The sequence below is a fragment of the Dromaius novaehollandiae genome, chromosome Z (assembly GCF_036370855.1).
Source record: "Dromaius novaehollandiae isolate bDroNov1 chromosome Z, bDroNov1.hap1, whole genome shotgun sequence".
NCBI lineage: Eukaryota > Metazoa > Chordata > Aves > Casuariiformes > Dromaiidae > Dromaius > Dromaius novaehollandiae.
In genome coordinates this window covers 63670974-63685443 of record NC_088132.1, presented here as the reverse complement: position 1 = coordinate 63685443, position 14470 = coordinate 63670974, and the positions used below count along the sequence as shown (strand labels likewise).

Here is a 14470-nt window from a genome sequence, read left to right as displayed (position 1 = left end):
CCCCGCGCCGCCTCCGCAGCCCGCGAGACGCCGTGCGACGCCGCTGCCCCGCGAGCGGCGCCCGAGCGGCCGCGCTCTCCCCGCCGCCGGCTGCGCCGCCTCCCCCCTCGCCGGACGCGGCGGCGGCGGGCGGTGCGGCGGGCGCTGAGCATCCCGGGAGCTGTAGTCCTCCGGGGCCGCCGGGCCGGGGCGCGCGGGGGCGCGCGGGGCGGCGGGGACTACAGCTCCCAGGGGTGCGCGCGGGGGGGCGGGCCGGGGGCGGGGCGGGGACAGCTCCGGTGCTGATCGCGAGGCGGGCTGGCCGGCAGAGCCCGGGCGGCGGCGGCGGCGGCGGCGGCGGTTGTCTTGCGCCAGCGGCACCTGAGCGAGCGGCGGGCCGCGCCTGGCCATGAGGCACGAGGCGCCGGTGCAGGTCGGTATCCGCCGGCGGGAGGAGCGCGAGGGCGCGGCGGGAGAGCGGCGGGCGGCAGGGCGGGGGGGCTCCGCGCCGCCGGCGACAGCGGCAGCGGCAGCGCGGCGGGGCCCGTCTGCGCGCCCTGCCCGCCCACGCGCCGGCGGCCCGGCCCGGCCGCGCCGCGCGCAGCAGCGGCCCGCGGGGTGCGTGTGAGTGTGCGTGTGTGCGAGTGCGTGTGCGTGAGCCAGTGTGCGTGACTGTGTGTGCGTGTGCGCGAGGGGGGAACCGGTGCGTGCGTGCGTGTGCATGTGTGTGAGTGTGTGAGCGGGCTGGTGCGTGTGCACGTGTATGCGTGCATATGTGTGTGCACACGCGTGTGCGTGAGGGAGCCCGGTGTGTGTGCATGTGTGGGGAGCAGTATGCGTGTATGTGCGTGCGTGTGTGTGTGAGGGGAACCAGTGTGTGTGTGTGAGTGTGTGTGTGCGTGAGGGGTACTGGTGTAGGGGCACATGCGAGTGTGTGAGGGGGACCAGTGTGTGCATGTGTGTGTGTGCGTGTGTGTGCAGGGGGGCCCGGTGTGTGTGCGTGTGTGTGTGTGAGAGGACCCCGTATGTGCAGGTGCGTGGTGCACACGGGGTGTGTGTGTGTATGTGCGTGCGTGTGTGTGAGGGGGCCCGGTGTGTGTGTCTGTGTGTAAGTGCATGTGTACGTGTGAGGGGACCCCGCGTGCGTGTGTGCATGGAGTGCGTATGTGTGAGGGGGCCTGGCGTGGGTGTGCGCGTGGTGCGCGTGGTGCGTGTGCGCGTGCGGGGGGCCTGCCGTGTGCGTGGAGGGGCCGGTGTGTGCGAGCAGCCGCGGTGCGTGCGAGAGGGGCAGGGTGCAGGCGGGTCGTGGGGCCCCAGGCGGCTCGGCTGGGTGGCGGCCCCGCGGGCGGCCGCGGCCGGGGGCTGCCCGGGGCGGGGGGCGAAGGCGGCTGTGGCGGGCCGGGGCGGTGAGGGCGGCCCGGGCCTGTCCCCGGCCCCGCGCAGCTCCGCGGGGGAGCGGGGCAGCCGAGCGGGACGGCCCCACGGCGCAGCCCCCGGCGCCCGCCGCCCCGCTGCGGTGTCGCCCTGCAGGTTGGGGTCTCACCGTCGAGCCAGACGGTCTCTCAGAGAGGTGCAGGGTGCTTTGCCGCTCCTCTCCAAGTGAATTGGCCTAAGTTTTAGGGGTGATGCGTAACGAGCTCCTACCGGAGCCGCAGGCAGTTGGCAAGGCATCTCCACCTGTTTGTCCAGGGAGCAGCTATCCGCCCGCCCCGGGGAAAGGCGGCTCGTTGCTCGGACCTGGGGGAGCAAAGAGGTGGCCACTTTTCAACTGTTTTTTATATGGAAAAATATAATGTTCATTAGCTCTGGAGCACCTGAACGATATCCAGATACGACTGACGTATTTTTACATGCGCTTTTTAGCAGTTTCTAGGTAGTGGTTTCAAAACAATTTACACCGAATGGCTAACCGTACACCAGTTATTTATTAGGACCTGTTTTATAATCTCATCCGGGATCTCTGGGGGCCCCAGGCTGTACACTCGAGCATGTTACCGATGGATTGGAAACAATCAATCCTGTTGATTTTGTACAGTGCAAAGAGCTCTTTTGCACTCCACTGTCACTTAAGTTATGAATTACAGCTCTCTTGGCTAATTTTTTCCATGCTGGATGTCTACTCTGGCAGTGACAGAGTCTCAGCTTAAAGGGAAGATCTGCGTTCTCTTTAATATGCGTGCACAAAAAGAAATCTGAAATCTTAATTTACATGGCTGTGGAGTTGGGTTTGTTTGACTTTGGACAGAGAATGATAATCTCATAAACCTTTCCCAGACCAATTGCATGGATGTCGCATGCTGAAAACTTTCTGCCAAAGAGGTGTACAAGAAATAAGCCAATCTTCAGTAAGCATGTTTCAATTTTCTGATTGGAGAACAGCAATAATTAGGATGCTGCTTAAAATGCTTTGAAGAGCAGTTCTGTAAAAAAAACAGATCTTGCTTGTAAAGGATGGAAAATACAGACTGGTTACTACTGGATTAGTGACATATGACAGGTGTTGAATTCATTGAGGTTGTTAAATAGCTGTAGAAAGAAAATGGTTGTACAACATTTAAATAAAATTTAAAGAAAGTCCAGATCCAAAAAAAATATGTGTTTGACGTGTTAAATAACTGCTTTTTGTTTTTTATATATGACTGCCAGTAGAATCGGAATTATCGTAAAACATAATTGAATAAAAGTCAGCAGAAAGCAGAGCCTTAGTATAAAAAGGGACAGCAGAGAAGCTATAAAAAACCTATAAATTCCACTTTTTCAAGGATGGCAAAATTGTTAAACAATGTCTATTCTTAAGCACACCTTATACAAAATTATAATCACAAGCAATTGGATTTTTCCAAGACGTAAAAATGCTATCAGGCAGATTAGATGTGATTTTCATTTGTAATTTCTGAGTGTTTTTTTCTTTCTTCTACTTATACCACTTCCAGTGCACTTAAATATTATTCCTATTAAAGCTTCAAGTAAAACAATATTATATCGTGGGTTCTTCTTCTTAACAGTCTTTGCTTTCTCCAATATTAGGCTAGTACGGTTGGTCCTGGTTCAAATGTGGTTTAGACTGGCTGAACTAATTGCTTGATTTATCTCTTTTAGTTATCTGATTTCCTACATGAAACAAATGTAGCTGCTTCTTTGTACACAACAGGTTTATGGAACAGTCTGTTATAGAGCTAACATCTCTCTGGATTTTAGAGAAACAGGAAGACTGATCAACTACATATCTTTGTATCATGACAAAAACAAATCAGAGGAGAGTGTAAGCACTATTTTTCCATATCCGTCAAGCAATATTAAAAAAAAAATGTGAAGTTAAAATGTGACAGAAGGATGAGAATAAGGGCCTATCCAGGGGCACTGTATTTCTGTGTCTGCAAATTCTTTATTTGAATCTTCAGCTTATGCTGTTTCTCTGTAGATTAGAAGGGTCAAAAAGTACTAGAGAGGGAGCCCAGACAAGTCCTTTCAGAGAGGGACTATGTGATGTAAAAGTTTGTCATTGTCATCTGCTGAATGTAATTGGATCTGAGTAAGAGTTTATGACTACTTTTCACTTTTGTAGTCATGTTTTCAAAGAAAAGATATAAAGTTTAGTAGTGCTTATAGGCAGGGAGAGGGCTTTGGTTTAGAAATCAAAAGCAATGAACTCTTTTTTTGCTGAGAAACATAGAAGTGTGCATGGTTTCTGCATGTTCTTTTAAGAGCTGTTCTGAATTACTTGAAATACTCTGTGTGTCTCTTAATAGTTTCCCCCAGGACTTTGGTGGTACTCTCAAAATTAAAAATTCAGTGGGAAATTCTCAGTGGTACACACATTGATTCATTCACTTCAAGTTCCACTCCTTATCTGATTGTGGCATGCAAATTTTCCACGTTCCCGAACTTGCCAAAATCAAAAAGATAAAGTGCAGTTTGGGTAACTGGGTCTTAATGTTTATCAGAACATATGGGCATTAATGGCAGCAGTCTGTAGAAAATGCCAGGTCTCTGCACACCCTGCTGTTCATTTACCAGGGCATCAGATCATTTCAAAGGTGAGTGAGGCCAGAAAGGTGAGGGAAAAGTAGGAAATGGGAAAGAACCTGTAAAGACAATGTGATCATTCCTGATGCTTCGCCAGGAAAATAAATGAGCACATTTTCTTCTGAGCTTTCCATATTCTGCTGTCACTGTGATGGTTATGCCCAAACCAAATAGGTTTATAACAGATGCATCCAAGCAAAATGGAGAAGGGCAGCAGCAACAGAAAAAAGAAAAAGGCTCCTTCCAAATTTTCAAGAGTTTATTATAAAACTGTAATGAAGAAAAGCCAAATCAGAGCTATTAGATGAAGGAGTTAGCTTGGCAATGTGTCTCCTATCACTCAGCAAAATTATTCGATACCTCACTCATGGTTCATCTGCCAAGCCACTGAGTCCACAAAGCAAGTTATATATTTCTTTTTGTTCACTAGTCAAGCTTCATTTGTAGTCAGTAATTCTCTTTCTGTCGCTACTCCTACTTGGGGAATACTGTACTGTGGAAGTTCTCTCCTTTGCTTGTTGGATATAGTCTGATCTCCAGGTCAAAGGCACTCAGGACTAGTTTATACTCATTTCTTCTTAATGTCCAGTGTCTGCTCCAGGATATGTCAGTTTAAATAGTTCTCCCCATTCTCTAATGCTCCTCCAGATTATTATCTAGAGTAACCAATTTATGTTTTACTGAGCTTTTCTAGATTTCTCTCATGAGATAAGCTTTTCATCCTTGTGTCTTCCTAATAATCTTTCTCTGTACTTTGCAGTTTGAAATCAGCTTTCATGAACATGATTGACCAGAATTGTTATTAACAGCATCTCACCCGTGCCGTGGAGAGTGACATTAGTACCTCGCTTTTTCTTTCAGCCTGATGCAGCTGCTCTGTCAGCTGAGAAGCTGGGACTTTATCTCTGTTGTTGTTGCTATTTGGAGGAGAGTTTGCATTAATACCTAGAGTGGGAACTGGACATATGTTTCTTAAATTGCCCTTTCTGTGCAGAAGGTAAACCTGGGTTAAGAAAAGATGGCTGGGGTGGGGGCAATGCCTTAGCTCATCACAAGAAGATTCACCAGAATTCTTCTGCTAGACTATGTCAGAGCCATTCTCTACTGCACCTTGATTTCTGCTCCCCTGGGCATCAGGATCTGCCAGTACTATGGTTACATTCATGCTGTTTCTGCTGATATGAAGCAAGCAGAGCTTCTTTAAAATATGTTAGACTCTCGCCTCTCTGTATCTGCTCAACATTCCACAGCTTGGCATTTCAGTGTGCTGCTTGTATAATAAAACTTTGCATTTCTAACTACACCGGTTGGACGGGGTTATGATATACTTACACATATTCATGAATATAATCTCGTTATACCTTGAAGCAGATAAACTGATGCTGCCAAGTACATCGGTTCACAAGCTGTGCTCTGCAGATGGCTGGTAATCCATAAATTCCAAATAAGTGGTTGGTTCATTGTCCACAGAACTCTGTTAAGTCTTACTAATTGGTCAGTTAAAAATAGATGATAAAGGTGATCCATAGGGATTTGTGAGGATTGGCTGTGGTCTGCAGGGAAATGACTGGGGTATCCTTTGAGGCAGAACCAAGAGTAAGAAAGCTTGTCTAAGACATAGGGAAAAGGAGAAGGAAAGTCATAGGATACCTCTGAGTCAGGAATAAAATCCAATCTCTACATTATTGGTCTAGTACTTTACCCCTAAAGTTATAATTTTCTTCATGATTGGGTCATATTGTCGTAGAATAAGTGGAGTGTTTATATATTTAAGGATCTAGGTAACATTTTGGCTACTCTGATGATGATGACACTAGATCTGCACATTAGAGACACTCAGCTGTGATGCGTCTTCCATATAGGCCCAGGAGTTACAGGCATTGAATTTTCCCATTATTTTCCATTGCCCATATTACTTTGAATAAGTTTGACTAATAATAATTGACAAAAAGCAAACGGATCATGTCACAAAAAGCTACTTGTGCAGGAAACTGTCTTTTTATTAGAATACTGAGTAAAGTCAGTTTCTTCTTAGAAAGCAATGTAAATATATGCATTTCTACAGTGTATATAGAAAAGGAGCGTTGCTCTTTGAAACAACTGTAAATCACTGTATCTGAAGAAGCCAGTAAGTGTCTGTCCTTACTGTAGATAGGAACAGGACATTTTTTCCTAGGCTTACTATTGATCTGCTCCTTTACAACGGAATTGTTTTATCTTTGAAAGAAAATAAACTGTGAAAGATACAAAGGAATGAGACTCAGTATATTCAATCCCATTATTTCTTGCCTTTTGCATCCTCTTTTCCAGGGGCAATTCATTCTGTATAGACATTCAGAGTGGGGTGCATATGTAAGTGCAAACTGAAGTGATGTGCAGTCAAGGAGGTCATGGCACTGTGCCCTGCTTAAGTGAGAAAGCTGTTCAAATTAATTCTGTCAAAGAACAAGGTCCTCTAAGGCCAAAGGGAGTCAAGTGTTTCATTACAATCATGAGAGTGGCATACAAGCACATGCTTTTTCAGACATTTGTTTTCAGCCCATGCCCTGTTTTTCCCTGTTCTCTTGGGAGCAAGGGAGCAGCTGAACAGGAGACTTGAGAACTACTTGGACTTAATATAGCAAACTCTGCTTAGTGATTAAACTTGCACGTGCCCATAAATTATCTTCCTTTAAGGACTTTAAAGATGTCCTGAAGGTAGGGAAGCATACAAAACCATCTTTTTTTGTTCCTGAACCATATTCAAGGTGAGGGCCTACCTTCTCTCCATTATTAAGATAAGGAGCAGGAGTCTGATAGCTCTTGACAATAAGTGTTCTGATCGTTGCCTTGAGCTTAGATTTCCCTGCGGGCTCTCAGGTCTGTCCTGTGTCCTCTGGGAGGTGGCCTGAGACTGCCCTTGGTGCTAAAATCCAGATGGGTGGAAGATCTGAGTAGGGACTCATTCTGCAAAAAAGCAGGTATATAACATGCTAATGGAAATAGCCTTGTGCATTTTCTCTTTAATTTTAGTAAATAACTAAGGAGAGATTTATCCCAAAGAAGAAAACATTTATTTTGCTGAAAGTGATGTGTGCTTAATATATCCATTTAATCATTTGAGTACAAAGAGAAGAACTTTGTCAAAGTAAAGATAAGGTTTTTGCATTCTTGGAAGCAGAACATCATAACATTAGGGAGGCTGACATGTTTATTTGGTTTTCTGTCAACATATTTAGCATTTAATAACAGATCTGAAAATGGCAATCCTTGTGATTATTTCCACCATTGTTTCCAAAGGACCAACATAGCATCAGCACCAGCTTCTTCACATTTCTTTGCCAAATGCCTCCACAGTAGAGGCAGCTCCTGTTAGGAGTGAACTGATGTATTAATACATCTGAAAGTGGCCTACAGTGCACTCCATACTCACTTGAAGTCTACAGCTTGCATTTAAGAAAGAAAAGCACTGTGGATGTTTTCACAAAGCCCAGGAGGACTAAGCATCTACATTTCCTCTACAGTCAGCAGAAAACCAGAGACTCTAGAGTATCGTTAAGAGTAGTAGCCTGCTGTAGGTGATGGGTACTGCACTCTGAAGAACCTGTCTCTGTGCTGACTCTAAAATGAGTTTTGGGACGTAAAGGCAAAGCATTAGCACCAGTTCTGAGTTTGATGTTCCTTCAGACTCCACAAGCACTAGTACTTTTCTAAAATTCTCTGGATTTTGGACAGAAGAAAGGATCACTATCAGTAATCTAGGGATACTGGGTCTCTAGGAAGAAGTTAAGCTATCCCAACACTTTGAATCATTGTCAATACCTCACTAATCTTCCCATAGTTCCGCAGTGGAGAGGTAGGGAAATTAGCCCTTTTCCATGCCTTCTGCATCCAGCAACAGGCAGACATACTCCAACTCTAGAAATAAAAGCTGGCTGCAATTCTGTGTTCAGCTTGCCCATAATTCTGCCTGTGGTACTGTAAATAGTTAATCCATAAGTTCAAGGCATAGAGAAGATTTTGCCTTTTAATTTTTTTAATTTTGGGGGTTTTTTAAGGAACTTTTAAGGGAACGAGGGCAGGGGTAATGCACCTAATTTAATTTAGAGAAGCAATGAAATTTCTTTGTGGGGAAAGTTTGTGTTTAAAAGCTTCCACAGGTAACAGGTCCTTACTCAAGACAACTACAAAATGCACAAGTATTAGTGAGACTATTGTTCGAATTCAGGTCTCTGATTCCTCTGTTCGCTCAATGGTACTGTTTTTGAAGTGGTAGGCATTAATATATATATGGATGAAATGTAAGGCACGTAGGACTGGGGCCAGCAAATGAAATGAAAGCTAAAACCCCTCTTTTTAATTCTTAAGCAAGTTGAGGAAGTTACATGCAAGGATTTCTAAGAGATAAAATGAAAGAAGAAGATGATTCTTCTTCTTCCTACTGAAAACAATAACTGCTGATTTCCATTACAGAAAGAAGCCAGAAGGACAGTAGAAAAGGCTGCTAGTGAAAACATACAGGCTATGCACTGGCATCCGCCAGCCACTGCACGTTTTTTTTTGTCTGCTCTATTTAATTGTTTTGTTCTTGCAGTTACACTGGTATAAACAGCACTAGAGAGTCATGAAGCTGGGCGGGATTTCCTTCTGTCTTTTGCTAAAGAAATCAGAAAGATGAAAGATTAGTAATGTGTACGCTTGGTAATAGTTAGATTTTTATTCTAAAACTTCCTTATAGTGTATCTGTGAAAGGAGTGAAAAAATATTAAGGCCTAAGTGTAAGCACTCAGGATGCAAACACCTAAATATCTAAGACCACAGTTAGTCAAGAACTTTAGTCACTAATAACTTAAAGGGTAATTGTGTGCACAGAAATTCTGAAATCAAGCACTCCCTACTGCATTGTTAATAAAACATAAATTTTAAACCGAATTTTCTGACAAAGGCTTACTACTCCTATTGTCACCTTCAGGATGTTTTGTCTCCGCTTCTATATGCCTCTTCAGTATCCAGAGAAGGTGGTATACTGTTCTTTGTACTATGAGACAGCAGAATTAGCTGAGAAAATTTATGCAGTAATTGAAATCTTGCTAAGAAGGTGCGTTAGTATACAGCCCTCACCCTTATGCAAGGTCCAGCTCCAGTTGTCCTCTCAAACAGTCCAAATGCACTCTGAGATGTCTAACTTAGCTTTGACCTGGGCTGCTTTTCCATAAGCCTTTATGTTAGGATATACTGTCTTCTTTTTGTCTGAAATCTGTGTGCAGATGTATTGCCAAACTCCAAGAATTAAAAAATTCTGCCAGGCTCCCCAGATACTTGAGATTTTTCCTAAAAAGTATATGAGGTGAAACACTAGCTAATTCTAAGTTCTTTATTCTTGCCATCTGCTTTTTGAGCCCAGGTAAAATTTTGGCCAGGTTTTCAAATTACTCTCTGCAACCCTGAAAGCTAAACACATATCACAGCCCAGCTTTAGTCTCTTATTTCCCCCTCATACACATGAAGAGAAGGGCTTCTATCTGCATTTTCAAGGTATGAGTCTACCTCATCCACCATACTTTCTGAAAGTAGATTTTTTTTTTAATGTTATGCTCAAGAATTGTCATGGAGTTTTAAATGTTTTTTGGTACCAATCACCAATGACGTTTAGCTTTGGTACACTGTCTTTCATTATGAATGTAGCTTTTGCTGTTCTCTTTTGCAATGGGAATTATTAGCATGGATACAAGAATCAGGAAAATACTTAAGCCCACTGTGAACTTCTTGAATTCATTCATGTCTGTTACCAAAAATTCCAATAAAATATAAATGTTTCCAGTTTTATATAGTACAAGAGACAATAAATTATTCCTTTTTCTTTTTTATTACAGATGGCATCTGCTCAAGATTCCAGATATGGCCAGAAAGATACATCTGACCAGAACTTTGATTACATGTTCAAACTGCTCATCATTGGCAACAGCAGTGTTGGAAAAACATCCTTTTTGTTCCGTTATGCTGATGATTCCTTTACATCTGCATTTGTCAGCACGGTTGGGATCGATTTCAAAGTAAAAACAGTTTTCAAAAATGAAAAAAGAATTAAGCTACAGATTTGGGTAAGCTGAAAATAATAATTTTGTGAACTAAGCAAGCTATAGCAGTTTGATATATACAGCAGTTTGATACAGTAGCTTTTAAGCTATCGTAGGTATATATTCTTTATCATTATCTGTATATATATATGGCATAGTAGTAAAAAAGCAGTTAATTTCTTTCCTGCAGCATTCTTCTGTCTTGAATAATAGAGTGCAGACAGTATTTTTAAAGTATTGAGGTTCAGCAGAGTGTATATTCTGAATTAAATTCCTTTAAGAAATACTTCAGGATGATATACATTGATAGCTGTTCACCCAGGTATAAGGAACTGTGCTGTATACAGTCTGTTGAAAAGGTTACGTTATTAAGGAGTGTCTTGAAATACCAGGTAAGATCTGATTTTTTCGCACAAAAAAAATACAAATTAATTTGGGAACTATGATAGTGGATGCGTAACAGAAGGCATAATTTTTGTGCTCTCAGTTATGTTTGTCATCCTGGTCACTGGAAGCCTCTTCCACTGCTGATGAAGCAAACAAGAGGAAAGAGAGAGTGTAACAGCTGTGTTGCCTGAGTGTACAAAAACCTTTACCTACACCTCAGAGACGGAAGAAAGATGTCAAACATAGGAAAGCCTGATGCCAGGGAGAAGGTGTTCTTTTCTGCAAGCTTTCCTCAGAAAGCAAGGGTAGACAAAAACTTACTTATGCAGAAGTTGCTCATGGTCACAACTGCTAATTCTTGGGTGATACTCAGGTAAAGAATGGGTGATTAACAGTGTGGGACCTGGAGTTAAATTTTTAGGTCTTTGCTGGGGTGCCTGAAGATTTTAACCCACATTTCCTTTGTGGGATATTTGTAATAGCCACACTGCTCTGAGAGAAGTTTTTAATCTTTGTCTAGCCTGGAAAGATGTTTCATTAAAACAGATGTAAATTAACAAGTAACCAATATTTTCCTTATATGTGCATAAATGCAAGACATTTAAAAACGTGTTTAATGATGAGCAGCTGTTAAATCTGGGGAAACTTTGGATTAAACCTGACCAGACCACCTGACATGTTTAGAACAGCAGATAAAGTGAATATGTTTTTAATATGGCACGTTTTCCCAGCAAACCCATTTCTTACAAGAAGACTGTGATCAGGAAGGTAAATCCAAACGTGAGTTTCTCAGGTCAGGCTGAGTCTCATTCCTGCCTTTTTAGGTAGGATGCAGCCCTTGACATCTCAAATCGTTTGTCATTCTGTGCCCTCTAGGAACTGGAACACAGACTCTTTGCCTCTCAACTTCTCACCTTTTTAAACTTAGAGTCTTATTTTCATCATGGTTATAACAGATAGTGCTACAGTCTAAGTAACTGTGCGTTGTGCATGCTTTCACAGCACTAACGTGGTAGTTTCACTGTAACACAGTAGTGTTGGAGATGACAAGGTAATTCACACTGATATCACCTCATTATCTCCTGTTAATGGAGCAATAAAATTTAGTTCACATTAGAGTCTTTACGCAGTTCTTCTTCTTTTAATCACCAAGTGGCTTCTACAATGTGTTTAATTCATCATGTCTCTCCTAGAAAAAGCAGCAACATTAGTTTACAACATTGTATTAAGGCGATTGCTTTGACACCAACATATTTCTCATAATGCTGCTCCATAGCAGACTACGATACAGATATGTGCTTGACTCAAAGCAGTCCATTAATCTAAATGTGTCCAGAGGTATCTGTGGCATAGAGAGGATATTGTGTTAGCTGTATTGTCGCCACCCGGAATAAACTTCCAGTTCTATCCAGACACTTTGTTCTTCTTTGCACAGCAGTAACGTACAGACTCTGCTCTGAGAATGAGCTCCCTTTGTTCTGCAGTGACAGCCAGGAGAAACTCTGCTTGAAAAAACGTGCAACCGGAGTGGGTGAAACAAACACAAGTTTTCCATGTGTCACATGGAAGAGGGAATAGAGACTCAGATTATGACAGGGACCTTCCTAACATCACCTACCAGGACACAGAGAGGGTTAGGAACAGGTCTTCAGATCTTCTTACTTTTAGGTTAAAGCTTTTGCAGCAGCCAGCACTGCCTCTCCTTATTTGTTTCCATTAAAATTTTAATGCAAGTTCTTAAAAAGCCTTGTCATTGCCAAATGAACTCAAATTGCAACAGCTCACTATTACTGTTTGCACTTTTAGATGGAGTATTCTGCATTGGAATATTGTGTTGCTGTTATGCTTGCTAGAGTAAATCTGTTGAATGTTGCACTCCTGGGACCTTAAATAAAATCAGTTAAGTATCCCAGAAAGCTATTCCAGTGAGTGAAATTTGAAACAAACATAGAGCACTGTCACCACATCAGATAAGCTGAATCAACAGCTGTATTATTCCTATTATGTAGCATCTATATATGTAACACCTCTCTATATTATACTTTATTACTTTTCTTTGATTATGCAGATGTCTTTTTAAAATGAACAGTACTCATGCAATATCCATTTCAAATTGCTTATATAAAAGACAGTTTAGATTACCTAAAATATAAAACTGAGTAAATCAGAGTGAGTTTTTGATTTGATGTTAATTCTGTCTAGAAATATCCATGACCCTGTAACACTTCCTTTGAAATCAGTGACAAAGTACTTGGTGACATCATGTAATAAGTGATGTTCAACAGATATGAAATAAAACATTTTGAAAAATCTCATAGGTTTGAATAGAAACTGGAAATTGAATTCTGTTTTAAAACGTGTTCTGAATGATGAGATCAAAGCTAAAATACTTTACTATGTACTGCAGTGAAGAAATACAAAGAATGCCACTGTTCTGCTATCCTTGCATGGTAATAAGATGTAGAAATGTGTAAATAGTAAGGCTGTTAAATTCACCAGATTTCCTAGTTGGAGACAAGGTTGATCCAATATGTGTTCAGTTACAATCCCCCCCCCCCCCTTTCTTTTTTGGATGGATGTATAAACTTCATATTTACCATCTGTTTCAACATGTAACTTAGTGTTCAACTTGAAGTATGTTGGAGCATTGAGCATTGATTTTCCTTTGAATATGATTCTAGCAAGCTTATCAGCGAAGGGTATAAGACTGTTTGAAAGTCCACATGAGCATTCGAGGAAGCAGGGTCATTATTTCTTAATAAAAATCACTATGTGATTATTACAGATGAACTAGCAAGGGATAATAGGTTGCAGCTGGTGCTGTCTTACTTATTGGGATGCCCTGAAGGGTTTTTTTGTTCGTTTGAGTTTTTTTTTTTTTTTTTTTTTTTTTTTTCTGTAAGGCAATGGTGCTTCATTCTTGCATTCAAAGGACCCAAACTGAACTGTCCTCTTTTATTGTTAAAATCAGGTAGGATATGGCTTTTTTATTGTTAAAGTCAGGTAGGATATGGCTCTCTCTAGTGCTTATCATTATCGCTTTTTCATATGGTTAGAAAGAGCCTGCTGGGAGCAGTGAAAGGTTTACATTATTCCTTCTGAGACAAAAAAACTCCTCTACAATATTTCTTACTGAAATTGAGAGATGTTCAGAGTTCAAGTCCTGTATTCATTAGCAGTAGCACATTACCTTGTCACAGGACCACTAGCTGGCTCCAAACTTTTGTTTCAAGGTAAGTTATAAATGTGGCAGCCATAGTACAGACAGTGTAAAGACAGACTATTAATAGATTGTTTTTCTTTTTAAGGTGAAAAATCCAATAAAAAAGACATTTTACCTAAAAAAATTGATTTCCCAACAGAAACTATGAGAAATTTTGGCACGGAATTCTATCTGTATGCGGCACATAACTGCATAGGGTGAATTCCTATATGACAGGGCTTTTGAGTGTTCCACAGTGGAAGCCTCAGATGTGCAGCATCAGATTCTTTCAGTTTCCAACATTTAGATTTAAATTATGTTGAATGAAAAGATAAGTGGCCAGTGAGTACCCATCCTGATAAAAACACACGCTAAAGGAAAAGACTAAAAGTGCAAAGACCTGCAAACCAAAAAAGAAAATTAAATTTAACCTTATAAATCTACTACTTTATTCACTGTACAAAGCAGTACAATTGGTATACAATGCAGCTGGGAAACCGTAAAGGTTTGCAACATTTTTGCAAGTACTGTAGAGTCTTTAATGAAAATAAAAGAAAGCAAGAGCTTATAGAGAAAATACAGGCATTGTACAGTAAAATTTGTCAGATATCATTTGTTAAAATAAGCCATTGCAATCGGAAAAAGTAAAACACGTGCAGATATTGATTCCTGTAAAATAGAAGAAAATCTACAAAAACAAGTCAAAGATTGTATTTAATTGACAGGGTATCCATGTCATATCTTTAACTCCAGTCTAAAATTTAATTGATCAGAGCTCTCAGTGATTTTTAATTGATTTGAGTACATATTTTGTTTAAAG

The 14470-nt window shown here is 41.8% G+C and overlaps 1 protein-coding gene across 1 annotated transcript in view; it reads left to right on the top strand.

Moving 5' to 3' along the window:
• The first annotated feature begins 286 nt into the window (after positions 1–286).
• LOC135324645 (ras-related protein Rab-3C) overlaps positions 287–14470 on the top strand; it is a 139691-nt gene continuing 125507 nt past the window's right edge. The window contains exons 1-2 of the mRNA XM_064501299.1: positions 287–412; positions 9858–10085. Of these exons, the coding sequence (XP_064357369.1) occupies positions 389–412; positions 9858–10085 (252 nt within the window). The 5' untranslated portion in view covers positions 287–388. The remainder of the gene's footprint in view (positions 413–9857; positions 10086–14470) is intronic.